Genomic DNA, 26,289 nt, shown 5'->3' on the forward strand with positions numbered 1-26,289 from the left:
TGTTAAACAGATAGGAGTAGAAAATATTGTTTTTGGAGGAGATTGGAACATTGTTTTGAACTTTCAACTTGACTGTCATAATTACAAACATAAAAATAATATTAAAGGGCAAGAACAAGTTGATAAGATGATGACAAACATGGATCTAGTAGACATATGGCGTGAACTAAACCCAGAAGCACTAAGATATACTTGGCGTAGGAAAAGACCATTCCAACAGAGTAGATTAGATTTTTTCCTTATGTCAGATTCGCTCTCAAATTTGGTCATGGATGCAAATATTACTCCGGGCTACCGTACGGACCATTCACTGATTACTTTGTCATTAGCTACAGAACAAGAGGAAAGGAGATTTAATCTATGGAAGCTAAACTCTTCACATCTGAAGGACAAAGACTATCTAACCCAAATAAATACTGTCATTAAAGAAGTGACAGAAGAGTACTCAGTGTTCCCATATGACAGGGAGAATTTAGCAAATATTCACCCAATGGAAATACAGTTTGCAGTGTCTGATCAAACATTTCTAGATACTATGCTAATGAAAATTAGAATGAAAACAATGACCTACTCTAGCAAGAAAAAGAAAAGAAATAATGATAAAGAAAAAATATTAGAAAAAGAAATTACACGGTTAGAAATTAAAGATAAGTTAAAAGAAGAAGAAGTCCTTGAACTTGAAAAGAATAAAAGTGAACTCATTAGTTTAAGAGAAAAAAGAATGGAGGGTGTACTGATTCGCTCCAGGGCAAAGTGGATAGCAGATGGAGAGAAAGTAAGTAATTATTTCTGTTCACTGGAAAAACGTAATTATGTAAGTAAGCAAATTCGGAAATTACAGAAGCAAAATGGGGAAAGTATTAGAAAACTGAAGAAATAAGAGCAGAAGTGCGAGAATTCTTTTCCAACCTGTACGCAGAGAGAGCTGTTCAGGACTTTAGCTTTACTAATATCCAAGAAGATATACCAAAACTTACACAACTTGAACTCAATTTGTTGGATGGAAATATCACTTTAGAAGAAGCGAGCCAGGCAGTTAAAAATATGGGTAATGGGAAAAGCCCAGGGAGTGATGGATTCACTGTGGAATTTTTTAAGGTCTTTTGGAAACAACTTGGACCTTTCATTGTTAGATCTCTAAATGAAGGTTTTAGTAAGGGTGAATTATCCTCTACACAAAAAGAAGGTGTAATCATATGCATTCCCAAAGTAGATAAACCTAGAGACCAAATTAAAAACTGGAGACCAATTACTTTACTAAATGTGGTATATAAGATTGGCTCAACATGCATTGCAAACAGAATGAAAAAAGTTTTATCATCCCTAATTCATGAAGACCAATCTGGTTTTGTCCGCGGGAGATACTTAGGGGATAATGTTAGGCTGATATACGATTTGATTGAACATTTGGATAAAAATAAAGAACCTGGTTTGTTGGTATGTCTTGATTTTGAAAAAGCGTTCGATAGTATCAGCTGGAGCTTCATGCTGAAAAGTTTTTAATTTTTTTGGTTTTAGTTCACAGTTTTGTAAGTGGATAAGCACTTTCTACACAAATATCAAGTCTAGTGTGTCAGTTAATGGCACATTGTCTGAATGGTTCTATGTTAGAAGAGGATGCCGTCAGGGGGACCCAATTTCGCCTTATATATTCATCTTATGTGTAGAAATTCTAGCTATTATGATTAGAAAAATACATACATAAAAGGTATAAAAATCCAAAATAGCGAAACTAAAATTGTACAATATGCAGATGACACAGAATTGACTTTAGAGGGTGATAGACAGTCTTTTGAAGAATCAATGAATACATTAAAATTGTTCGAAAAAATATCTGGTTTAGTTCTGAACACTGAAAAATCAAGTGCAATATGGCTGGGAAGCAAAGCAAATTCAACAGCTAAGTATTTACCCCATTTACAGATGCAGTGGAACCCAGGAGAGTTCAAAATTCTTGGTATTTGGTTTACTAATAATCTAAAAAGCATGTATAAAGTTAAATTATGATAGTAAGCTAGCCGAAATTAGAACATTGTACAAGATTTGGCTGAAAAGACAGTTAACTCCATTAGGAAGAGTAGCAATACTCAAGTCCTTAATCTTGTCAAAGTTAACACACTTGTGGTTATTGCTGCCAAATCCCCCAGATCATATTGTTAACAACATTCAAAAATCTATATTTCAGTTTGTGTGGGGTGGAAAAAAGGATAAAATTAGCAGAAAAGTGTCTATTAAAAAAGTATATAATGGGGGGATTGACATACCTGATGTTAGAACTTATATGAATGCCTTAAAACTAACATGGTTGCGGAACATAAAGAAAACCAGTCATAGCTGGAAAATGATTATTATGTCCTCACATAAAATGTTAAATTACCTAGACAAACTTGGCCCAGCAGTTGGCTCTTTTGTAACTGTAAATAGTTTCTGGACGGATGTTTTAAAAGCGTATGAGATATTTGGAGAAAGTGTTGTGTGTAAACATATTGAAGAGATTATATCAGAGCCTATTTTTTGTAACAATAAAATTAAGATTGGGAATAAACCATTTCTGTATAGAAGTTGGGTAGACAAAGGGATATATTTAATTAAACATTTGCTGGATGAAAGAGGAAATTTTCTATCATGTCAAGATGTTAAAAGGATATATGATGTAAACATTAATTTTGTCTCTCTAAATGGTTGCATAGATGCCATAAAGGAATATATGCATCAAGACAGAGAGAATGCAACTGATCCATCACCGCTTGCCTATGATACAAATAAAACTCTTAGTGTAATTCAATCTGTACAGAAAGGTGCAAGACTGTACTATGATAACATGGTAGCTAATACACATGTGCCTAACTGTTGCTCAAAATGGGATACAAGACTAAATAGAAATGTAGATTGGCACATTATCTTCAGGAAAGTAACCAAGATTAAAGATATTAAATTAAAATGGCTCCAAATCAGAGTCTTGCATAGAATATTGGGGACAAAAATAGCTTTATTTAATATGGGTCTAGAAATGGATGATTTTTGTAACTATTGTAGATGTGAAAAAGAAAACATTCAACATATTTTTTGGAAATGTAAATGTGTTCAAGATTTCTGGCAAAACTTTCAAAATTATGTGTCAAACAAATGTGGGATTATGACAAGGATGATATTAAGTGAACACCTGGTTTTATTTGGATGCAGTAATAACTTTAAGACAGATGATGTACTGGATTTAATCTTACTACTTGCTAAATTATACATATACTCTTGCAGATTCAAAAAAACCACACCTCAGTTGCAACCATTCATTCAGATACTGCAATATAGATATAAAATTGAAATTTTTAATGCACGCCTGGAAATGAAAGAAGAAAAAGTTGTACAACTTTGGCTACCTTATATGCAACTTGTTGACCAAAACTTAAGTATATTGAAATTACTTTAAATCAGAGTCCTGCACAAAAATGTTGGGGGCAAAAATGTCTGGCACTATTTAATGTTTGTGATATTGTTATGTATGCTCGTTATAATTCAAGTAATATGAATTTGGATGATTTTGTCATGTAATGCAATCAGGGTTCCCAGGTCCTTGCAAGGTCCTTTTAAGTCCTTTTATATTGAATTTTCGCCGAAAGGCCTTTTAAGTCCTTTTATTTGCCATGCGGTCCTTTCAAATTCTCACACAGGTCCTTACATTTTCTCTGTGACCCTTTTAAGTCCTTTTATCGATAAAATATTACCACAAATTTATTTCCGGAGTCGACTTTGGCACAAAATACCGACGATTTTTCGCCGCATGTTTGGTCTACACATTTGGTCTACACATCTGTACAACACTAGTTGCCCTTCCGTATTCGCAAAAAACACTCTTTTTTCAAAAGGTCTTTAGAAACTTATTCTTTCTTGAACTTTGATCTTCTAGTACTACTGTGCATAGCTCTATTTCTCTCTCCCCGTTAGAGTGTGTGTGCGAGAGAGAGACATGAACTGACTTTTGTATTACACCAAAGAATGGCTTTCAGGTTTTGCAATTATTATTACTTAGATTTCTAGAAAACTTTGAACATTAACGGTGTACGTTATCAGCACGCTAAGGACACTTTTTAAGTTATCTAATCTAAATATGGCAGACAGGCATCAAAATTAACTCTTTGATTTTTTATTACTAGAAATACATGTATTTGAGAACATAGAGAAGACCACAGATTCATAAATAATACATCTTTCCGACCACACAAGAGAAAAACTTAAGGATTGATGACTGTCACTTAGGTCCTTACGAATGCATGAAAGGTCCTTTTAAGGTCCTTTTTTGGCACCATCCCTGATCCCTGGGAACCCTGTGCAATGTGTTAATGGAAAATAAATGTTATTAAAAAAAAAATAATAATAATTATAAAGCTAGGAATTGTGATTAATACTGCATGGTGCCTTATAATTAATAACTAATATATAATATTTCATTCATAAGAACTCATATCTGGGGAATAAAGAGTGCCTATTTGAAAAATGGGGACAAGACCATTTACAGAAAAGTTTCAGTTTGTGGACAAACAATTATATTAGGAATAGAAATTTAAATTGCATACTGTTTTAGATACTTGATGTATTTTATAACAGTTAAATATTACTGATGAATGAAATGGTTAGCAGTTGTGGAGAGAAAGCCATGGAGACTTGTAGGATTTGAATATAAGGGAAGAAAGATTTAACAGAATGTGACAAAAGATTGCACATTTCCTTCCATCATTCCATTCTCTTCAACCCATGTTCCTAACTCTAGCCAAACTTTTCCACAATAGCATGTCGTCCATGAACATACAGGAATGCAGACTCTGGCATGGTGTGCATGGATGTTGTAAAACATCTGTCATAAAAATGTATCATAAAAATATTTTAACAAGGTTTCATTGGCAAGGTGCTGACTGTCTTAAATGGGATTTATCATCCATGGTAGGAATGACTTTTCCTAGTTTGAATGGTTATCTAGTTTAGAAGGATATTCAACTAAGATTTGCTATGCAGTAAACAGGCTGTTACATTGCTCTCTGAGCAAGTTGTACTAATTTATCACGTACAGCATTACTTTTATACAAAGATCAAAATATTAATACGTCATTGCAGTATCAAGAAAAACAAAAGGTAGCAGAAACGAAAATAACCCTTGTGAAATTTTTATTTGGAGGTGGGAAGAAGGTTATTAGAGGAATGTTTTATATTCATTTTAACAATTTACTTTCCTTTAAATATTTTTGGGGTTGTTAAACTTATTTTAATCTTAATTTTGTTTTACAGTGGAAGCCACGATGTAGAGTAATACATCTGTATGGTTGTGGGGTTTTTTTTGTAATTTTTATCAAATAACCTGAAAAATTGAAGTACTATATACATCAGGCTTTACAGGCATGTTTTAACTTCTAATAGGTATAATTATATTATTATATGGGGTATAGTGTAAAAATATTTACAAAAGCTACCTGCATGATGTTATTAAGTTTTTATTGTTATGAGACAAAGTTCATCAATAGCTATTGAGACTGCAAAAATTATTCGGACTTTTTTCATCATACTGAACGTGGAAACACATTTTTCAGAGGAAGAGAAGTTGGAGACACCAGTAGTGTGCATGCTTTTCAATGGCGGCCATGATGCTCTCAAAATGGTCAAGTTTGCACTAGATCATGAAATTCCACTAATTGTTGTCAAGGTAAATACTTCTGGCTTTAAGTATTGTAAGCTCAACACATAAAACAACCTCAGCCTTGTTGAGCAGGTCTTTATCTTTTCCTTTGTTTGACTCATTCATATGTTGTGTTATTTTTAATGTATTTAACCAATTATTTGCCTGCCGTAACAAATGGTTGTATATTTTATTGTAAATTGTTTGCAGGGTAGTGGTGGCTTTGCCGATGTGATTGCTGATGTGTACATGATGGCAGAAGTGGATGTCAGAAAAAAAAGAGAACCTGAAACAGGGAAAGCAGTTGTTAAGTGGGTGTATTTAATTGCTTCTTGATAATAAATTATAACCTTAGACCACTTATTTTTGAACAAAAGCCAGAACTTGCAATGAAGATTTCTATTCCCACCTGCAGTTGCTTTTTTTGTTGTTATCAAATACCTTAGCTTTTGTCTCTTACCTTGCATAGTAAGTTTAACAAAACGTGAAGTACTAAAAGAATGCAGTGAGGAAGTGTTATGCAACACAGCGTTAGATCAGAATTTATTTGTTGTGGACAAGTAAACTTGTATTTATTTTAAAAAATACCAGAGCCTTCAAGCTTCCTGGAAGAGCTGGTGATTATTACATGCAAGACAAGGTCACAAGAAATCTACTGCTGAAGGAAATCTTTAAGAAACTGGACAAGCTGACTGTCTATGACCCCACCATCAACGTTCAGAGTCTGGATGCTGCTGTTTTTGAGGCACTTCTGAAAAGTCAGTACAAACTATTTTATTTATAAGCAACTTTATTCCTCCAGGCTGTTTTTTTTATTTTAGCTTGTGTTTTCCATAGATTTAATAAGAAGTTAGAATAATGCTTTTGGAAATACAATTGTCATCAGTATCAAGTGAGTTGTGGGAGGAATTGGCTTTACGCTGCGCCAACGACTAAGACCATATCACGGCAAGGCAGCCAGCCTGTAAACAGATGCCACATGCAGAGAAAGAATAGCATGCCCAAGATGAGTGCTGAACCCAGGACAACCAACCTTCACTGTATCGTGACAGGCACTAACCATTGCGCCTCCAGATTAGTAGCTAGAATCACAAGGTGTTCATATGTATGCTTGTAATTAAGTGTGAACATTTTTTTATTATTTTTTTTGCAATCCAGATGGAAAAGACCATAAGATCAACTACCTAATGCATGTGATGAAGAGTTTAAAGTCGTCTTTCTCTCATTCCATCTCAGTCACTGAATCTTCACCCAGTTTCATAGGTAAGTCTTAACTTGTTTCTTGATGTTCTGGTGGTTTCTGTGGTTCACAAGTAATGTACACATAGGCTTTATCCTGGATAGGAATTAGATTTTTCAGCTGAAGAAGATATGCTGGTGCTGGAGTAAAGCAGGCCACACTTTGTGGTAGAGGCTGGTTTAGATGCCAGCTAATGGCCCATTGGTCAGCATTGTCACATGCAGCTCTGCAGTTACATTTGAACGAGATAGAAAACAGCAACAAAAATCTGAATTTAAGAAATAAATATAAAATCAGAAAAATAATCAAGAAACAAAATGATTAGTCTGATTCACAACATACATTAAAATGCATTAAAATGGTAAGTCCCTTTGTCATAATAAAAGTCTTTCATTACAGTTCAAATTCTGTAGAAAGCCTTCTTTGAAGCATCTGCTGTTAAGTTCAGAGCTCCAACATGAAAGACCTCTGCTGGACAGAAAATTACATTCCTTAAAATCTAGCAATCATTTAAATTCACTATACTACTAATTTAATATTCCCTAATTACATTGAGTCCAAAAATTTACAAACTCCATAAGATTGAAAAACAAAACTGACACATGCTCACCTCAACATTTTTTAAGATGAATAATTTACATTAATTAACAAGTCTGGTCAAGATTTCACTACACAGCATAGAGGAAAACTGTTAGGTCCCCCTATCCTGGTCAAGCATGTACATGGGCAGCAGCAAAAATCACTCTTTATTTTTTTCCTCAGCCCCAGTCTTTAAAATTTATGCTAGTGGAGCCTCTCAACGATGATGTTACATTAAAGAAAGAGCAGCCTGTCATAAAATACTCACACTCACGTATTCCCATCATATATTATACTCTAATAGTGTACTAAGTTATGTCTTTGTTTCTAGAGGGTAGGGGTTGAACAGCTCCCAGGATTGTCCCTTTCTCATGCCGGCTGTGTAGGTAATAGCCAGCCTTGAACTCTCCTGCTGGAAACTGGACCTGGTGTTACACCAGAAGTTACGAATTTTCCTGAGCTTCTTGGGGAGACCATGACCAGACAGGGTGGAGTGGGAAAGGTCATGACGAGACCTTGGGAAAAGGGGGTGGATGGTTCTGGAACTTTAGAGGGGGAGAAGATAGTAGCATAGCAGGGTTGGAGGAGGCTTTTTTATAGGAGAGATGGCAGGCCAGCCGCTGAGTGAAACTGAATAAAATCTACAGGTGTGTGGCAATTTCAATCTTTGTTGTGTTCTTGTATGATTAGCCCACCCCTAGGCAGCAATTAGGGACTGACTTGTTGGTTACATCCCTTTCTTTTCCATCCAAAGATTTAAAGAAAACCATCAGACTTAAGACAGGCTGTACTGGTCAGCAGTGCTGGTTGATGTGCAGGTTTGTGTTGGTCCAGAGGGGATTGAGGGGGCTGCACTAAACCTCCAACTAGTCAGAACCCAGCAGCACAATCAGTGCTGTCTTCTAATATTGCCAGGCATCCATGGGTGTGAAAGGGTAGGGGAAGTCAGTAGAAAGACACAAGTTGCAGCACTGCCAGCAGAAATCATTGCCATCTCAACCAGCACTCTGCTTGAGGACTTACCCTCTGAGGCAGAAAGTTTTCTTAGAGTCATGTTGAATGTAGCTTCACAAAGCATGAGTGGGCATGAGCTGTGTAGTAGGCTACCCAGGTACATGATTACAGTCATTTTTATAACCACAAGTGGTCAAGCATGCAAGGTACGACAAAACAACCATAGTACTCCAGGTCCTTATATAAGCTGAAACATTGTTGTTTGTCTTTCATGGTAAATTAGGCCAAAAAAGTCATGCTTCCTGCAATAAATTAAAGTTAACTGTAGCTGCCAGCAGAAATCATTGCCATCTCAACCAGCAGTCTGCATGAGGACTAACCCTCTGAGACAGAAACTTTTCTTATAGTCATGTTGAATGTAGGTTCACAAAGCATGAGCTGTGTAGTAGGCTACCCTGTTACATGACTACAGTCATTTTAGCCTTTCACAGCATCACAAAATTTTCAGTGACAACTATAACAATAAGTGGTCAAGCATGTAAGATATTGCAAAACAACTATAGTACTCCAAGTCCTTATATAAGCTCAAACATTGTCTTTCACAGTAAGTTAGGCCAAAAAAAAAAAGCAATGCTTCCTACAATAAATTAAAGTTAACTGTAGCTGCTATTACATCCCTAGTTTCCACAGTTTATTAACAGTCTTGCCTTCTATAAAAGCTCAAAGAGTTGTTGAGATTTTGTTTTTAAAAAAATTATTTGAAATGTTAGAGATACTCATTCTTTCTTTTCAATCATGAGACTTGGAATATTTTGTATTGAACTATAACATCCTTAAATTAACATGACAAACGAGTATAAGAGGGGGATTTTGTGTTTGCATGTGTGCATACATAAATATAAAATTTTTCTATGTGAACTTTCAGACTCTGAAAACATTCAGATGAACTTCTTCGTTGAGGCAGTTAAGCAAAACAGCAAGGATGTGGTGAAATCTTTTTTAAACACGCTTCAGCTTTCTTTCACTCAGTTCCACATGGGCAGGGTTCTTCGGATGTATACCACAGTAAGACATTTCTACAACTTTATTATCTCAGTTAGCAAACAGAAAGCATCAACTCGAAATTTATGAGGAGTCATCTAAAAAAGGAATGATAGAATTTTACAGTGATGATGATTAGCAGGATTTTCTACAGTGAGCCGAAGAGTTCATGTATAAATAACCATGTTTTTTCATGGCAATCATCTCATAAAATTCTTTAGTTTCATGTTGTATATGTTTGTGAATTACTGAAATGCTGACAAGCTGAGAAAGAGGCACAATGAAGTATTCTTTATAACCTTGATCTATGGTGCCTTATTACATTTCTTCTTCTTCTTCTTCTTCTTCTTCTTCTTGTTGCTGTTGCTGTTGTTGCTGCTGCTGCTGCTGCTGCTGTAATGTCAACCGAAATTATGAAAACTAAAAATATTAAACTTGGCATTTTACTGATAGCATTTACAGCTCTCTGTCTTGGCCTAACAGGATAGTAACAAGCAAGTGAAGATGATCAACATCCGTAGACGGTTGCAAGAATCACTGAAGAAACTCCCCATGTTTCCATTGCATTGTGCAGGCGAGAACTGCAGCAGGTGTGATGTAGACACAAGAAGTAAAAGTACAGGTGTGTTGCAAAATTCAAAAAGGTGATCTGGCTGTTACCATTAAATCGGCAGTTTATGATTACATCATTAGTTACTTCCTTCAAGTTTGCAGTAAATAATAGCTTTGTCATCTCAGTGCCTAGTGTGTACCTGTTTGTGTCTTGCACAGCCATATGTCTTCCTTCATTGGTCTGAGCATAGGGATAGGGCTTTACTTAAAGTGAATTTGACAAAAAACTTTTAAAAAGTACTTGCTACATAAAATCAGTGAGTATGCGCTTTACAAATTTTGCATTTATTACTACTATATATGATAGTATGTAATACTAAGTACTCCAAGTTGATTTTTGAGCAATAATCAAGTAAGTAAAAGTACATAGACAAATAGATGTTTTCCTCCTGAATTCAGTGATACCAAGATTTGTTTTCTATAGCTGAAACAGTTTCCAATTTATTTTTTAAAGATTTAATTTCCAGGTGATTTAATGCAACGTCTCAATCCCAGTAGCTTGGTCAGCTTTGAGCACCTAAAAATACAGATATGTGTTTATGATTCTGAGGAAAAGACTAAATTTTAATAAACAGTTCATGTTCCCTGTGTATTTTGCAGAATCTGAACTTGAAGTACAAAGGACTTGCCTGCATCCTATGCAAGAGATGTTTTTGTGGTGTCTCCATGACCACAAGATTGACCTGGCTGTCATTTTCTGGGAAAAATGTAATGTATGTTGAGCAAGCTAGTTCCCTCCATAGTGAAAGACATTCTAATTGTCATGCTAATTAATACAAGAAGATCTTAGTAACAACAGTGATTCTAGTGTTTGTGATAAACAGAGAAAATGCAAGCTAAATGCCTGCTTGTTAAAGATCATTTTCTTTTCAAGGACAAAATAGCAGCAGCACTGTTTGCCCATGCGCTGCTGAAATCCAAGGCAAAGGAACAGAGTGACCGTGATGTGAAATGGCAGATGAATGAAGATGCTGAGTAAGTGAGTGGCTATAGAATGTACGTAAATATTCTACAGACCACAGTACTGTCATAATTATTAGTGCTTGTGATGTTGAGTAAGTGTGGCTGTAGAATATATGTAAGTATTCTGCACACCATAGTATTGTCATAATTATTTGTGGTTGTGATGACATCATCAATTATGTCACATGTGATGGCTACATCACATTCTGACATAGACATAAGCACTGTGCCTAACAGAATAATAGATATTATAACAATAAAAAGATATATAAGGGAAAATAAAAACAAATTGCATATACAACATTATACACCACAACCTCTCTGTTAAGACTCACTAAAATCTATCAAATTTCAGGTCATAACGGGAAGGGATCATATATAGTAGGGAGATCAACCAGTCTGCTTTCGTTCTGAGAACTATGACTTCAAACACCCATAAATTCTGGTTCATTTATCAGAATGCTGAAAAACCATCTCATAATGTCTTTCTTGGTTGTTTTCGTGTTCATATGGTCATACTTATATGCTGTTATACTTGTTGAGCTTGACAAAATATTTATAGGGTAACTAACTCTCCAGGTAACAGCAACCAATTAATACATATGTACCATGGTAGACAAAGATGTTCTGTTAAAATGCACTGTTTATATTTATGATAGTGATTTCTGCCAAAGACACAATAAAGCACAAATAGTCAGTCAAAAGAATTTGATTTTATAAACCTGTGATGTCTGAAAAGGTCGTTAATGCAAGACAATCAATAGATGTGTGGTGATAAAGAGACAACAATGATGGGGAGGGTAGGGGGCAGTCTTGAGTCTTGACCAAAAGCCATATCACTCTGACCATGTAGACCTGCCTGAGTGGAGTCAACCCACTATGAATATACTGTCCCATGTTAAGATCACGTCCCATCACCACAAATCAAACTGACCAGGCCCAAGCCACATTAACATTCTCATAGTTACACCTGTTTAATGTTAACTGAATGTCTGCATATGCATTAATCTCTAAACTTAAAAAATAACAATGGCAAAAGCTTTTTGTTAAAAATTGATTTAAAGGAAAATTGCATCTATGCACATTGTAAAAATTTTAACCAAACAATGCATATACATTTGCATAATGAACATTTACATATTTACATACAAATATTTACATATGAACCTTCAGACTAAAGAATAATGACAACAACAGCTTTAAAAAAGAAAATGATTTAAGAGAAAATTGAGCCAAAATGTTTGCCCAACAGTCGTTTCCAGGAGCTAGCTATTTTGACTCTGAAGAGCTGCCAGGAAATGAATGAAATTCTCACTGAATCACTGCTTACCAAGCCATGTGACTGGTGGGGTGGGGTATCAGTGCTTCAACTGGCCATCATGACATCAAACAAGTCTTTCATCTCACAGACAGCCTGCAAAAACATCCTTACACGCATCTGGAAAGGAGAACCTTTAGTAAGACTTTTTTCCCTAGCACTTTGGTTTTTGGATGTCCCACAGTGTGCATACAAACTGATTGCTTAGGTCGTGACTATTTCAGGACGAGATGTACATTTAAAAGTATTTATCATCCTTAACTCTTGCTGGTGATCAGTTATAATTAATGCAGCTGTACGTGCATGTGTTAAGGAGAGTACGTTTCATGAAATGGCTCCTGCACTGATAACGATTCATTCTTGATAATCTAGTGTCCTTAGAATAATTGCTGACCTGGACAATATGAGACTTGAAGGTTAACTTTGTCATTTTATCACCCTTTTCCTCAGCACTGAAATGAAGACCTGTATATTCCAGATCTTAAGGATCTTCCCAGCAAATGACAAGAAAAATCTGAGCAGTTTATCATCTTATAGAAAAAGCAGGGATTGAGAAAAGCCAACTTAGGAGAAACATTGCAGACACCCACACAAAATCTGAAAAATAACCTTATTTCATGTTTTTCAGACGGATTCAGAACCCATCATAAAAAGCAGGTGAGAAAATAAATGCTTGTACCCTATACCTCTTGATCAATCTGCTGATGCTAGGTCTTACTATATGGAGATGCCTGAGTGGATGTGTACAGCTATGTGTTGTGTTTGCCAGCATGGATTTGTACATAAGCAACCAATGTGTACCTGTATGTACACACTCATTTTTGCAAATTTTTTTTATTTTCTGGATGAGACCATGCCTGGAGAGGGAGTGTATAGCAGAGAGAGAGAGAAAGAGATCTTTTACCTGTGGCATCTGTTGCAGGTTCGTGATCAAAGAGGAAACCATTCAACCATGGTGGGGTTCATTTCCCAGTTGCTTGCAAACCCCTCGAGTGAGCTACGCATTCAGTTTGGTAGAGATTTTTTCCTTTATGTTTGCAAATGTTGTGTGGCAGCAGCAGAAGTGAGCTGTTGAGAATCTCAGTAACTCTTGTTCCTGTGCAAAGCCCTTACAATGCAGTTGCAGCTAGATGAGGTTCAGAGATTAGGAAGATTTAGCAACAAGATTCTGTAAGAATCATTCATAATGGATAAAGTGTATTTGAGGAAAGGAAATATGCCATGCTTTGTGATAATGAGTTTGCAGAATAATTAGCTTGTAGGTGTAACATTTGTAAGTCAAGCATTATCATTAATAATAATAAGTCAGCTATCAATGCTAGCAAACATTTTATTCCTTTCAGTGTATGCCATCTGAAATAACTTCCTGTAATGTCCATTTTATTTTTTATCTATTTTTTACTTTGTGTACCTTTAACACATCAGTTCATTAACAAACAAAGATTGCAACTAAAGGAACAGCAGTAGTACACTCTCTAGATATCTGTAAACAGACTAACATAAACTGCTCTGGGTATTTATGTTTTTGTATCTGTCACATTTGTTAAAATAACTATGGCTACCACTCAAAATACAACATAAAATACCAAAGATCTTTAATCCTTTTCAGAAATTGTTCTTTCTGCTGACATTAGAACATCACTTTAAGTAGCATATCAACATAGGCTATAAAAGGACATAAAATGTCTACATCCAACTCTCATCCTCCATTTGTAATCATTAATGTAAATATTAAACATCTGAAGGCATTCATATAGCTGCTCAAAATAGAAAAACAAAGGGATTAGTGAGACTTCAATAAAAGAAGTCCAAATAAGAACACATGCTCCAGAATAGGCCAAGCAGTATTAGCTTGCATTCCACACGCCAACCTATCTGGAACTGCAAGATCCACATATTCAATGCAAACATAAAGTCCGTCCTTCTATATGGATCTGACACATGGCGTGTGACAAACATCATGACAAACAACCTGTCTTTCCTAAAATCAGTAGTCATTTCTCTCTTTTTCTTTACATTCAACTCTAAACATCATCGCACTATGCAACATAATGATCAATCTTCTGTCATTGTTTAAAATCATCCCCATTATGTCCAGTGTTGTCTGCATATTTAACTGTGAGGTACTCTTCATTTCTGTGTCTACATTTAGCCAGGAAAACCAAATAGAGAGAGTATATTGTCCCATGAGGAGTACCGATGCATAACTAAAGATACTGATAAATTTCCACCCCCTGTCTTAGAGTAAGGAGATATACTCAAGTGACTTATTATTATCATGTCAGTGTCTTCAGACCACAGGAAACAGTCGTAGACAGCAACTATTTACTGCTATGTATTATAATACCTAACAAATTGAAATTGACTTTATACATGGAAGTGATCTTTGAATGAAATTTAATTCAGGGACCAATCCATTTCAGTTTTGTTGCGGCATAGACGTTGTTTGAGAGACTGAACAGAGGAATCCAGTAAAGTTATTATCAGTCAGACATCTGCAGCTTGTTGCTAGCTGGTTTTCAAAAAAGTGTATTGTTATTTTGATAAGTTTTTGTTTAATTATTGTGTTATTAATAAATTACTCCATTACTCCTTGCAAGTACTGCTATCTGTTCACAGGTTCTTCAAATTATTTTCCTCATGCTCTTCAGTTATGTTTTGCTGTTTGATTCTGGCAAAAAATTAACACCATGCTTCATTGCTGTTATTGTGTGGGTCATGGACATAGCTGCAGAAGAAAGCAGACAGGTTAATACATTATTCTCAACTGCTGTAGTACCCAGACACCCATTGCAACTTACTTTAGCATATGATTTTAAATTTTCATGAATTTATTTCGGCAGCAGCAAAAATTATTGGGGCTTCCTGGTGTGGTTAGTAGCAACTATTTTAAATGATGTAAACAAGCAGTAATAACAATATTGGAAACTTTTCTTGTTAATAAAATAAATATACAAAATACTCTCACAAAGAACAGTGGAATATTATGAAGGACATAGTCTTTGTGTTGATTGTAAGATAATTTTTATACTTTCAAAAATACCTTTGTTTGCTTTTGATATTAACATTGTCATATGGCACAACATGCAAATGCAGTCTTTTGGCTGAAGTGTTAAAGGAATGCCCTGCACAGTGCACTTTTGGAATTTCCTTTGCTTTACAGTCTGTTTGAAGGTAACTGTACATTGATTCTTACTTTCATTGTGCAGATGCTGGTTAGTGATCCTGACATCGATGAAGACCATGCCCACTCTCAAGAATGCCACTGGTTGAGGCGACGGTGCAGAAATTATATTCATCAGACATGGAATCGTCTAGATGTGGCAACAGTGGGTGTCTTCCTGCTGGGGATGATAGTGTTTTTTGACCAGGAAGTTGTGCATATCATTGGCCGTATTCTTCTTAGTGTGGACATATTTCTCTTCTTTATTCGAACTTTCCAAATGCTGATGGTCTTCGAAGAGCTAGGACTGATGCTGATCATGGCTGGCAAGATGGTAAATAAAATTGTTTTTTGAACATTATTTACATAGTATCCGAAATTGTTGTTTCTTTTTTGTTTATTGCAGCAGATTTTGTAGGCCTGAAAAATTTTGATTTAATGACGATGTACATCAGAGGTGTTAATATCCAGCCTGTGGGCCTGTGAAATCGTTTGCCAAGGCATCAAAGCGCAGGACTTAAAAGACTTAAAATTCAATAAATGTAGGAGCTTTTTAGTAGCAGCATAAATTTGAAAAGTTGAAATTTAAATTTAAAAGATAATAGCATAAATTTTATAGATTAAACAAGGAACCTCCATTATTTGATAGAACAAAAGGAGTACATGATAGGACAGGCACATATGCTCCTTGTCGACTGCATACATCAAAGTGTAGTCAACTCTAGTAAGGCTGGGAGTGTGCAGTTTGTAAAGGTGGTAATGCACTGTTGTGAAACTACAGTTTTACTAAATATACTAGGCTAATTTTTAAGTTAATAATTATGTATGACCCTCATGATGTTTTGAATATTAAAATGGCCCTTGGCAGATTAAAGATTTCTCACCTCTAGTGAACATTTTACTAAAAATAACAAATAAATACTATTGTAATCATGTAATGGAATTGTAAAGGCGAATTAAGACTTTTGCCTAGTTCACTGCATTCATTTTGTAAGGTGCGTGTATTTTCATGAATTTATGCCTTTTGAAGATTCATGGACACGAAAGCACACTTGAATGTAATGTACTGCATAAATCTTTATGTGTACCAGAGACGGCACTGTGGGATGAGAGGCCTTGGGCAAATATAATTAAGGGGTCTTTGGAAGATGGCATAACATGCTTAGCATGGAAATAAAACATTACGGACTGTCACATCCCATCAGGTGCGGGGCTTTGGGTGGTCGCCCCTGCTTGCCCCCCCTCCCCTAGTGTCAGCTCTGTGTGTACCACCGGATATACAAGCAGGTATGTGCATGTCTCATATGAACCAGTTCTCATTCTGTAGGCACCTTAATGCGTTAGACATTCAGTGAAGATATACAAGGAAATTCCTTTTAATCACTTGCAGATTAAGGACACAGTGAACTTTATGATCATTCTGTTGGTGGTTGTACTGGCATATGCTGTCATGTCTGAGGCAGTTCTCTACCCCGAAAGTGATCTTACTCTTGAGCGTCTTTTCCATGTGCCTCGCAAAGCCTACTGGCAGGTGTTTGGTGAAGTCAGCCTGGAGGAAATAGAAATCAGTGGTGAGTAGTTGTAACTTTTAATTCCCTGTCTGAAAGCGAGACTTCTACATTTACACTTACAGACATGCAAGATCCTGTATGTTTATTTCTTTGTTATTTTCTTATTCTGTGGCACAGGGCCTGCTTTTCTATGACGAAAATTGTGTGTATATGTGTGTTGCCATAAGTTAAAAATCTGCTCAATCACTGTAGATCATCTGTTTACAACTGTTGAGATAGAGGTTGACTCCATTTCTTTCTGTCTGCATTTTCCTCTCCTGCCATTGTCTTCTCTATTCACAAGGCAAATGTAGGAGATGTATGTGTTTATTCAAAGAGTATATGTAAAAAGATAAAATTGGGAAATGCAAGAAAAGATTGTGGTGAAGAAAAAATGATTCTAATGGAATTAGAGGATCAGAATGCGCTCTTTATTCAAAATGCCTTCATCACCATTGTGATCATTAATGTTCTTGTGTGAAACAGATGAAGCAAGCTGTTCCGTGGTAAATGATTCTAAACATTTTGGGGGGGACATCCCACATTGCCCTACCCACTATGGCCGCTATGTTGCTTCAATCATGCTTGGTGTGTACATTATGATCACCAACGTACTGTTACTCAACCTTCTCATTGCTAGATTCAAGTAAGTGCTGCTTTCTGTTCGAAATATATTCTACCCCCATTGCAGGTCTATTATTATAGCCAGGGCCAGCTAAAGTGGCATATTCTTACATTGGTTCCAAACAGGGTTAGATAAATACCCATAGATCCCTTTAACTACTGTTTGGTCTAGGAATTAGATATAAAAAAATTAAGTGTTCAAGCTGTCATTTAGGTAAAGCCAGAGCTGGAGAGATTCACAGTGAAACATGAAGGTGTTACAAAGAGGCTGTGTTGAAACTTTCCTTAGAACAAGATAAGAGATTAAAAGAAGCTGCTCTTTGTACTAGATATGTACATCAAGAGCTATACATTTAACTGCTTTTTATATTATCTTTCTAGCAAGACCTTTGATAAAGTTCATGATGATGCTTGTGAGTACCAGTCCTGGCATCGCTGTGAGATCATCACGGAGTTCTACCACCGTTCAACATTAATCCCACCACTTAACATGGTCAACGCCACCATTAAACTTTGCAAGTACGTGTGCTACAAAATGTGTTTTGCATGCAAGGGCTGCTGCAAAAAGACAAGTTGTCACAGACAGAATGGGACAACTAGTGAACAAGAACCTCTTACTCCAAGAGGTAACTGTATTTCGTCCTTTATGTTATTCTGTATTTATCCTCTTTCTAGGAATACTGAAGCTGGTTCTTGTTAAAGGGATTCTACAGGCAAAATAAAAGTCCTTAGAATCTTGTAAAGAGTAGGATCAGTTTGAATCTCGTCTATTTTTGTGTCTGTTCATGTGGAAAAAGTTGAATGTTTTATAGGATGTTGTGTTTAATAAGAGAAATTACATAGCACTTTTTTGTCTCTCTCGTCCTCGGATGACGTCAACTCGATCCTAGTGTGAGCTGATGCAATGATATGGTTGGACATTGCTCATAGCCATCGTGATTGTTATCACTAATATATATCACTAATCCAACTAACGACACACCACTGATCACTTGAGATCAAATCCTAACAATAATAATGGACACTTCCTCTCCCTCGCTGACGTCACACAGCACACCACAGCCTTATCACCCCCTTCACAGCCTTTACTATACCTTTAACACTGGATGTATGGGTATCATAGTCAATCTAGGGAGGAAATTTGGCTTGATATTATGTCATTCATAACTCCTCATACACTGAGAGCAAACTAGAGATTACAGGTGTAGCATCTGTTTACAGGGCTGGCTGCTTTGCCATGATCTAACCTTAGTTGCTGGTTTGGTGCAAAACACAGATTTCCCTGCATCCTCCCTCCCACCATTCCAGGTCTATTATTATAGTCAGGACCAGCATTCATTGTCATTTGGAATATGTCCAAGTCACCGAACAAAATCATTAGAGGCAGTGATCTGAACATTTTTAGTAAGGGCTGGTACCATAAACACATTAACTAACTTCAAATTTGCAGTGCGTGCCACGAGGTCAACAGATGGCTGTGTCATTAAGGTCACATGGGATGATTCAGTCAAAAGTCGTGACAATTCAGGAAATGAGGAACCTTACAGTGTAAATCTCAGTGTTTACAACAAAAACATGGAGTTTATTCATAAAGGTGAGCGTTACTTGCGCTATACTGCTTGAGCTTCGAAACAAAGATTTTAATTTTTGGAGTAGGTGCCTAACCTTAAGTTTATTGTCTATTGGCATCATGAACAGTAGCAAACTAGGAACTAAGTCATTTAAAACAAATAAAGGCTACTGTTTTTGCTCCATTATTTGAGATCTTAGAAGTCATTTAAAATAAATCACATGGCATGTGTTGCATGATTATTGTGACCAACAGGCTGGCAACCACCAAATTAAGCAAAGCATCCCCTGGCTGCTAGTTATTTATACAATTATGTATAAGACAAGGGTTGATTGGATGTGCATTATAGTTATTGACAGTGCACTTAGCACTACTTGACAAGGGAGATGGTTGAGAGAGAAATTTAAGTGGAGATTGCATAAAATTACTGAGATGAATTTTTTGGATTACAAAATGCAGGATCTTTTGTCTCTGCACCCTCGTCTTTGCTGATATAAAATTATAAAATCCAGCAAAAAGCAGTACCAATAGCATGAAATTTTATGGCAGTATCACTCATCAGTTGCAAGTCACTCTACATTGTAACTAAAAGTGTAATGATTTTCTCACTTTTTCAGAGGAGTACAAAGTGGCCAGGAACAGAAAATACAAATATCAGACATTCACTTTCTGGGATTTGAAACCTTCTAGTACATATGCTGTCACAGTAAATGAAAAGGAAACCAATTTGTTGCAATTAGAGTCCCCTGCACTGCGTCCTGGTGAGCATAGCTAGGTCCTTTTTCCTTCAAATGATTAGGTATCGATTTGGAATTATTTTGTTCATATGACTGAAGCCAAAGTAGACAATAATTAATAATAATGTTAATGCAGAAATTATTGCTACCCATACAAAATAAAATTTCTGGATCATAGAATCTTTATTTGCAGTTACATTGCCATATTTATCTATTACAGAGTTTATTGACGACTAATTGTATTTGCATGCTACAGCAACCATTATTTGTTCGTAGTAAGCGTAGCACTAATTGGAGCAACTTGTAGGTATTACATAATATTTTTTTAAGTTGAATGTCACTTCTTGACAGAGCAACTTGACATCCATTTATTCAAAATTAAATTTGAAATGTCATGGTTTAACAGAGGACCTTGCAGACATCCAGAAGTTTGAAGACAAGCAAGCAAACTGGGCATGTAGGCAGAAGGTGGAAGCCACCAAGCTGACAGAGTGAGTCGCACAGTTTTCAGACACAAGCTTAGTTGTGCAGCACTCTGCTGACATGGCCCTGAGGTGTAGAAAACTGTAAGAGAGGACTTTTGAATTCAGTCTAAATGTTCCTGGTTCTTCTTGCCTCCATTTCCATGCTCCATTTTCATAAGAAGCTGCTGAGTCAGTTATTATGGGCCCCATGTTAATATTTTTCCTGCACTAACCAAAGATAGGACTAACTTTCAGGGGTTTTTTTTTATCTACTGAATCCTTATACAATGCAGCACAAAGTTTATAACTTCAGACATGGTCATCAAGCTATTAACCCTAAGCATTGCCTAGCAAACAGAAGACATCAAAGCATGATGCAACACTGTAAGCATTTGCTTTGTGTTGCATAAACTTGCTAATACTTGCTAACTGTATTAAAAGTACTCTTCAAACTTTAAAGTTGAACAATTTGTAGCTACATGTATTGAAAATTTCAGAATTCGGCATTGCAGTTATTTCTTCTTGCTAACTCACAAATGGACACTCCGGACTCTTAGATGAATGCTTCCATGCCTTGTAGGTTGTCTAGACTGCATTATGGTTTCTTGAGCATTGTGAACAGTTTAGGTATAGTGGGGCAGTCATCCTCATCCAAGCAGGTTGCAGACAGTGGATAGTGCATGGCCTTTAGTTATAGATGTTATCAAACACAAGAGAGTAAGTGATGACTGTGATAGTCTTACATTGCCTTCTCCAGCATTTTTTATACCAAAACTGGAGTTAGTATCTAGTTTTGTTGCAAAAGATGATTTTGTATAATTGTTACGTAAAATGAAATCCTAGAACTTTGAATACATGTATTATGCAAGTTAAAGACATCAGTTAAATTTAGTGCAATTTTCTTACTGTTGACAGTTTTACTAATCAGAAGATATTATTTTACCGTTAATTTGAGTTTAGCAAGCCAGAAAGCAAGAAAAGTAGATGCTCAATGCTGGAAAATGTTAAGATTGTTTGCTGTTTTCTTTCTTTTCATTCCTTTTAAGGAAAGTGATTAAGATGGCTACAAAACTTTTAGAGGAAAGCAAAGAACTTGACAGAAAGTAAGTTTGGGTATTATTAATTTTGTATGTGTGAGCATGCATGTGTGTGTGTGTTGTTTGATAAATGCAGTTGCTGCATTTTACTGTTGTTCAGGCTACATTAAAATTTTAACTCATTCAATACAGGTGTATTGACACAATTCAGCTATAGCTATGAAGACATTCATGGATGTGAACTACATAGGAAGAGCTAAGGTGCCACTGTTGGAGAGACAACACTAAGGGAGCAGCATTAACGTCATTTGTTTGCATGTATTTTTCTTTCTTGTCTCCAGGATGACAAAACTGTCCGATGAAGTCAAGGCTGAAGGGACCGAACGGGTATCTCTTGTTGAAAAGTAAGCATTGAAATCTGTGTGACTGTATGCTTGTATGCATGATTATGTGCATGTGTGTGTGTGTGCATGTGCAAAAGCATGCAACTTTCCTTAAGTTATTTTATTAGCTGTATGTGTTCACAGTGTGTTCATGTATTGAGCAGACAGCACCAATTACAAGCTCCTTGACACAGCAACAGGTTGGGGAGGCTATGTCAAATTTAAACCGATTCAGAATATTTGTTGATGTTGATTCCGTTTCACAGAAATCTGAAACAAGGACCAAGAGGTCAAAATGCAGTTTGAGATCATTTTACATAATGTTTGTGTTCTAAAATTTCTCTGAGAACATTCAAGATACCTCTTAAGTTTAACCTTTAGAAAAGGCAGCTATCTCAGTTAAGCTTTTCTCTTCTCCCAAAAAGAGTCTTTTCAGCCTTTGGGGAAGTAGTTATCTTAATTTTTGATCAATCAGGTTTGTTCCACAAGCCCAGATTTTCCCTTGAACAATCACCTTTATGAGGCTCAGGATAAAAATAAAGTTGCTTGCCATTAGCCATCTGTCCTGCCACTCAAACATCTGTCCTGAGTACAAACGTTTAGGTTTTTTTGGGGTTTTTTTGTGGTTTTTTTTTTCTTTGAATGCTGATGAAATATATATCATATAGTTTATATTCTCCTTCACAGTCACCAAGCTGCTGAAATTTTTTAAGGAATTTCTGTAAGAAATTAGGGATGAAGCTCATTATAAATCAAGAAATCATTATTTCACTTTTTTTATCAAAAGTTTGAGATGTGAAAAATGAAGAAATAATGTTAAAATATATATTTTGCTTAGAATCATTAGATTTTATAAACTGTCTTTGTATCTAATTCGGTTACTCATCTTTTCAATAATTCAAACATTTTCCTTGTATTTACAGAGAAGCTAAAGAAAGAAAGAAGAACAGTAAAAATATTGTAGAGATCGGAAACTATATGGCCAAAAATTTCAAAATGCTGTTCAAGCGTGTTGATGAGCAAGGAGAACAATTCAAGCTTCTGTCTGTTGACAGAAACATTGTGCATAAAAGTTTTCATGTGATGGAGAAAGAACTGGACAGATCAAAGAAGGAAGCACAGGGTCTAAGGGATAAACTAGCAAAGTGTAATGAAGATAAAGTAGCTGCAGATCAGGAAGCTAGCCAAAAGGTAGAGTCACTAAAAAGTGAAGTGGAGAAGCTGACAAGACAACTAAAGTCTACACAAGAAGAAGCAGAGGAAGCCAAAATGCAGGCAAAAGTTTTGGCAGCAGAAAAAGTAATGGCAGAAGAGCAGCAGATGACAGCTGAGAAAAACTGTGCTGAAGCACAGAGAAATTGTATCACGGCAGAAAGAAGTGAGAGAGATCTTCAGAAGCATCTCCTAGAAGCCAAGGAAGAGATTATACGGTGCCACCAGCAAATCTTAGAGGTTGTACAGAAGTCTACCAACAATAGTTTAAGTCCTCAGTATGAGCAACAGTAGCAGCAGCAGCTGCTAAACTACATAGTAACAGCATTGGAGCTTTCAAGAACAGGAGTGGGGCCTTTAACATTGGAACCTTAAGCATCCTTAACAGCAGCTATTAGTAGTAACAGCACTGGAGCAGCAGTATTTAGCATTGCTGTCTTCAGTTGTGACATGCTACTTGAGACTGGTGACTTATTTTCAGGAACTCACATGCACACCAGCCAACAGTGATTTTGGGAAGAAAGTCCAACTTAATACCTCACATTCCACCCAGCTAGCTTCAGACAAAGGCTGCACGGTGCTTGGATGATTTTTATTGAACCTGGAAAGTATGCTGCACTCTCATTCTCTCCTTCCACCCAATTCCAATCACTTCCAGCTAATGTGTTTTTGGAGCTCAAAGTGAAAGAATCGTAAAATGGTTGCATAATTTCTTGTTTCAAAAATGATTTTAATCTCTTTGGTTATGGGTTACTATTACAAAGAAATGAACTGCTCATTTAAATCAATATTTTTATAGGATTTTCTTTAAGTCATCAGAACAGCAAATCATTTAGTTTTAACAATGTATACTATTTTGCATTCAAATTACTGATATATCACTAATCAGTACAATAATACCTTACTAATGACAGCCAGGCCAATTGTAGATGATTATTGCTCAGGTCAATGTGGTGATTTGATTTCAGATCGGCAGTATCTTGATTAGCGCACATGGTGTAATATTCATCAGGTTTATTGTAATCGATGGAAAAGAGCCGTTTTGCTCAACTTTTCAGTATTACTGCAATCTTCAGATCAGCAACACTTTAATAATAATTTGATTTTTATGTCTGTAATATATTGAACATTTAGTTTAAGAATATCTTCAGGCAACTAGTATTGCTCATAGATCACAAATATCAGAGCCATCATGGTCAGCATGTTGATGCGAAACGGTTGGTTTGTCAACGGTCGAGGTCGGTGTCTAGCACTTGGATTTCGAGGGGCGAGGTCGTAAAAGATACTGATGAAGGTGGCTGATATCAGATCCTCTGCTGAGAGTTAGTCTTGGAATCGTGACTAACTGCAACACAACTTTTACTCAGAAGTGCGCATGTCCGCTGTGAACGCTTCATTGCACCACTAGCTGCTTGCTCTCCACAGCAGAATCTCGATGCTGGTGGATAAGTGTTGGTCCCCTCGTTAGTTACGACCCGGACACAAAAAGTGGCAAGTGTGTGTCGAACAGGGTGGTGGTGTGTTGTGTTTGGGAATTAAGGAGAGGCAGGGACTCACACTACTTGGATTAGAGATAAGGAATCGTAAACGGGAGCCCTAGAAAACAAACCATGTTCAGAATCTTTGAAGTTATTTCATTCTTTGTAACTTGTACTAATCTCTCTGTTTAATAATAATTTCTTTGTTCACTACATCGCCTTGAGTTGATGATTGGGGACATACGCGGGAAGCTCGGAGTCAGATTGTATTATCTTTGCTAACAATTTAGTGTAAGCGATTCGCGTATATGGCGGGGTGGCGGAGGCATCGAGAATGTAATCAGCCCCAGGCCATCGGCTAGATTACTGCACCTCTGTCCATTGCACATACCCGTTCACGACAATGACATCACGCCTTTAAAAAATAAATAATACCTCTGCACTAATTATGCATCCAAACACTAGAACTCTTCGTTAAAATAACTGAAGTGCCTAACCATACCCTAAAAGAGATTTGTGCCATAATATTCAAGATTATATCTCCTGATAACTGAATGGTTGCATATTATGTACTACTTCAGTCAAAGGGCATTTTATTATGTGATGATATTTCTATGTTCTTGACATCAATTTCATTATAATTTAAAATATCATTTATATTTTATTTTGTTTATTATTATCAGCAGATGATGCTGGTGAGCAAGCCCTTTTAAAAAACTTTATTGTGCTGTACAAAATGTCGTTTTGTCAAAGTAAACAAAAAGACACCGCAACACTCACTACAGTTACCCTAAAGCTGGCCAGACTTGTGCAATCTTGCCCTGCATGATACCTATGATAACAAAAAAGTAAGAGTTATTAGGTTCATGTCTGCCAATAAGCACCCAGCAAGAAATGTGTTCAATAGCAGCATGTGAATACATTAATCAAGAACATGTTAATGAATAAAACACGAATATACATAAAGGTAACATACATATACATACGTCTGATCCATGCAGGGTTATCTAAACTGATCAACACAAGAGAATAATTGTTTAATGAATGCAAGTTAGTTATGTCTTTTACTTTAAAGTGGCAAAATAGTATTCCCATCAAGGTTTTATTAAATACATTCTAATTTTATAATTAACTAAGAAATTGTTTGGGGCCAGTGAGTATAACTCCTGTGTATTGGTTGTTATACTGTTTGTCTACTCTCAGATTTGCTCAGTTTTGTGTCCTTTTGGACGTTAAGCTTCACATTCATGCTTTGTACTTACTTTAACAGCTCTGTAATTGTAAGAGCACTTTTTTAACGATGAGCATGTGCACAATGTAGCTTTTTGAATGTACACCGATATTTGTTGTCAGAGTTGGGTATATTTTGGGAACTGGGATGTACTTCAAGTTTTTCTCAAGCATGATATAATTACAAATGATCTATCTATACTTTTATGTGTGATTAAAGTACATTTAAATTGTTGGCTGTGTATTCAATCAAGGAATAATGACCGACTGGAAACTGTGAGCACTCAGTGAAATTTATCATGTTCTTGTAATTCAATCATTTGATCAGGTCATCTCTTCCATCATTCTGAAACTTGGTTGATCTGTCTCACCACTATGTTGAAAATGGTCCATCGTTGACTGAAGCCCACCTTCAGATGAGAACTACATCAATGACCTTCGAGTATGACCTTTGAGCACATGGACTGCATAT

The 26,289-nt window shown here is 36.2% G+C and overlaps 1 protein-coding gene across 4 annotated transcripts in view; it reads left to right on the forward strand.

The window, feature by feature from the left end:
• The window catches only part of LOC112569898 (transient receptor potential cation channel subfamily M member 4-like), a 41,918-nt gene extending 15,867 nt beyond the window's left edge, over positions 1-26,051 (forward strand). For 3 of the 4 annotated variants that reach the window (XM_025247962.1, XM_025247964.1, XM_025247963.1), the window contains exons 9-30: positions 5,577-5,689; positions 5,873-5,973; positions 6,254-6,420; positions 6,821-6,925; positions 9,361-9,500; positions 9,960-10,098; positions 10,689-10,801; positions 10,963-11,063; positions 12,304-12,508; positions 12,998-13,026; positions 13,292-13,382; positions 14,989-15,117; positions 15,579-15,866; positions 16,923-17,103; positions 17,569-17,728; positions 18,088-18,332; positions 19,157-19,300; positions 19,894-20,037; positions 20,420-20,504; positions 21,524-21,580; positions 21,856-21,918; positions 22,821-26,051. In XM_025247962.1, the coding sequence (XP_025103747.1) occupies positions 5,577-5,689; positions 5,873-5,973; positions 6,254-6,420; positions 6,821-6,925; positions 9,361-9,500; positions 9,960-10,098; positions 10,689-10,801; positions 10,963-11,063; positions 12,304-12,508; positions 12,998-13,026; positions 13,292-13,382; positions 14,989-15,117; positions 15,579-15,866; positions 16,923-17,103; positions 17,569-17,728; positions 18,088-18,332; positions 19,157-19,300; positions 19,894-20,037; positions 20,420-20,504; positions 21,524-21,580; positions 21,856-21,918; positions 22,821-23,403 (3,383 nt within the window). In that variant the 3' untranslated portion in view covers positions 23,404-26,051. The remainder of the gene's footprint in view (positions 1-5,576; positions 5,690-5,872; positions 5,974-6,253; positions 6,421-6,820; positions 6,926-9,360; positions 9,501-9,959; positions 10,099-10,688; positions 10,802-10,962; positions 11,064-12,303; positions 12,509-12,997; positions 13,027-13,291; positions 13,383-14,988; positions 15,118-15,578; positions 15,867-16,922; positions 17,104-17,568; positions 17,729-18,087; positions 18,333-19,156; positions 19,301-19,893; positions 20,038-20,419; positions 20,505-21,523; positions 21,581-21,855; positions 21,919-22,820) is intronic. The other variant, XM_025247965.1, reaches the window with a different exon arrangement.
• Positions 26,052-26,289: the final 238 nt, after the last annotated feature.

The sequence above is a fragment of the Pomacea canaliculata genome, linkage group LG8 (assembly GCF_003073045.1).
Source record: "Pomacea canaliculata isolate SZHN2017 linkage group LG8, ASM307304v1, whole genome shotgun sequence".
Lineage (NCBI taxonomy): Eukaryota > Metazoa > Mollusca > Gastropoda > Architaenioglossa > Ampullariidae > Pomacea > Pomacea canaliculata.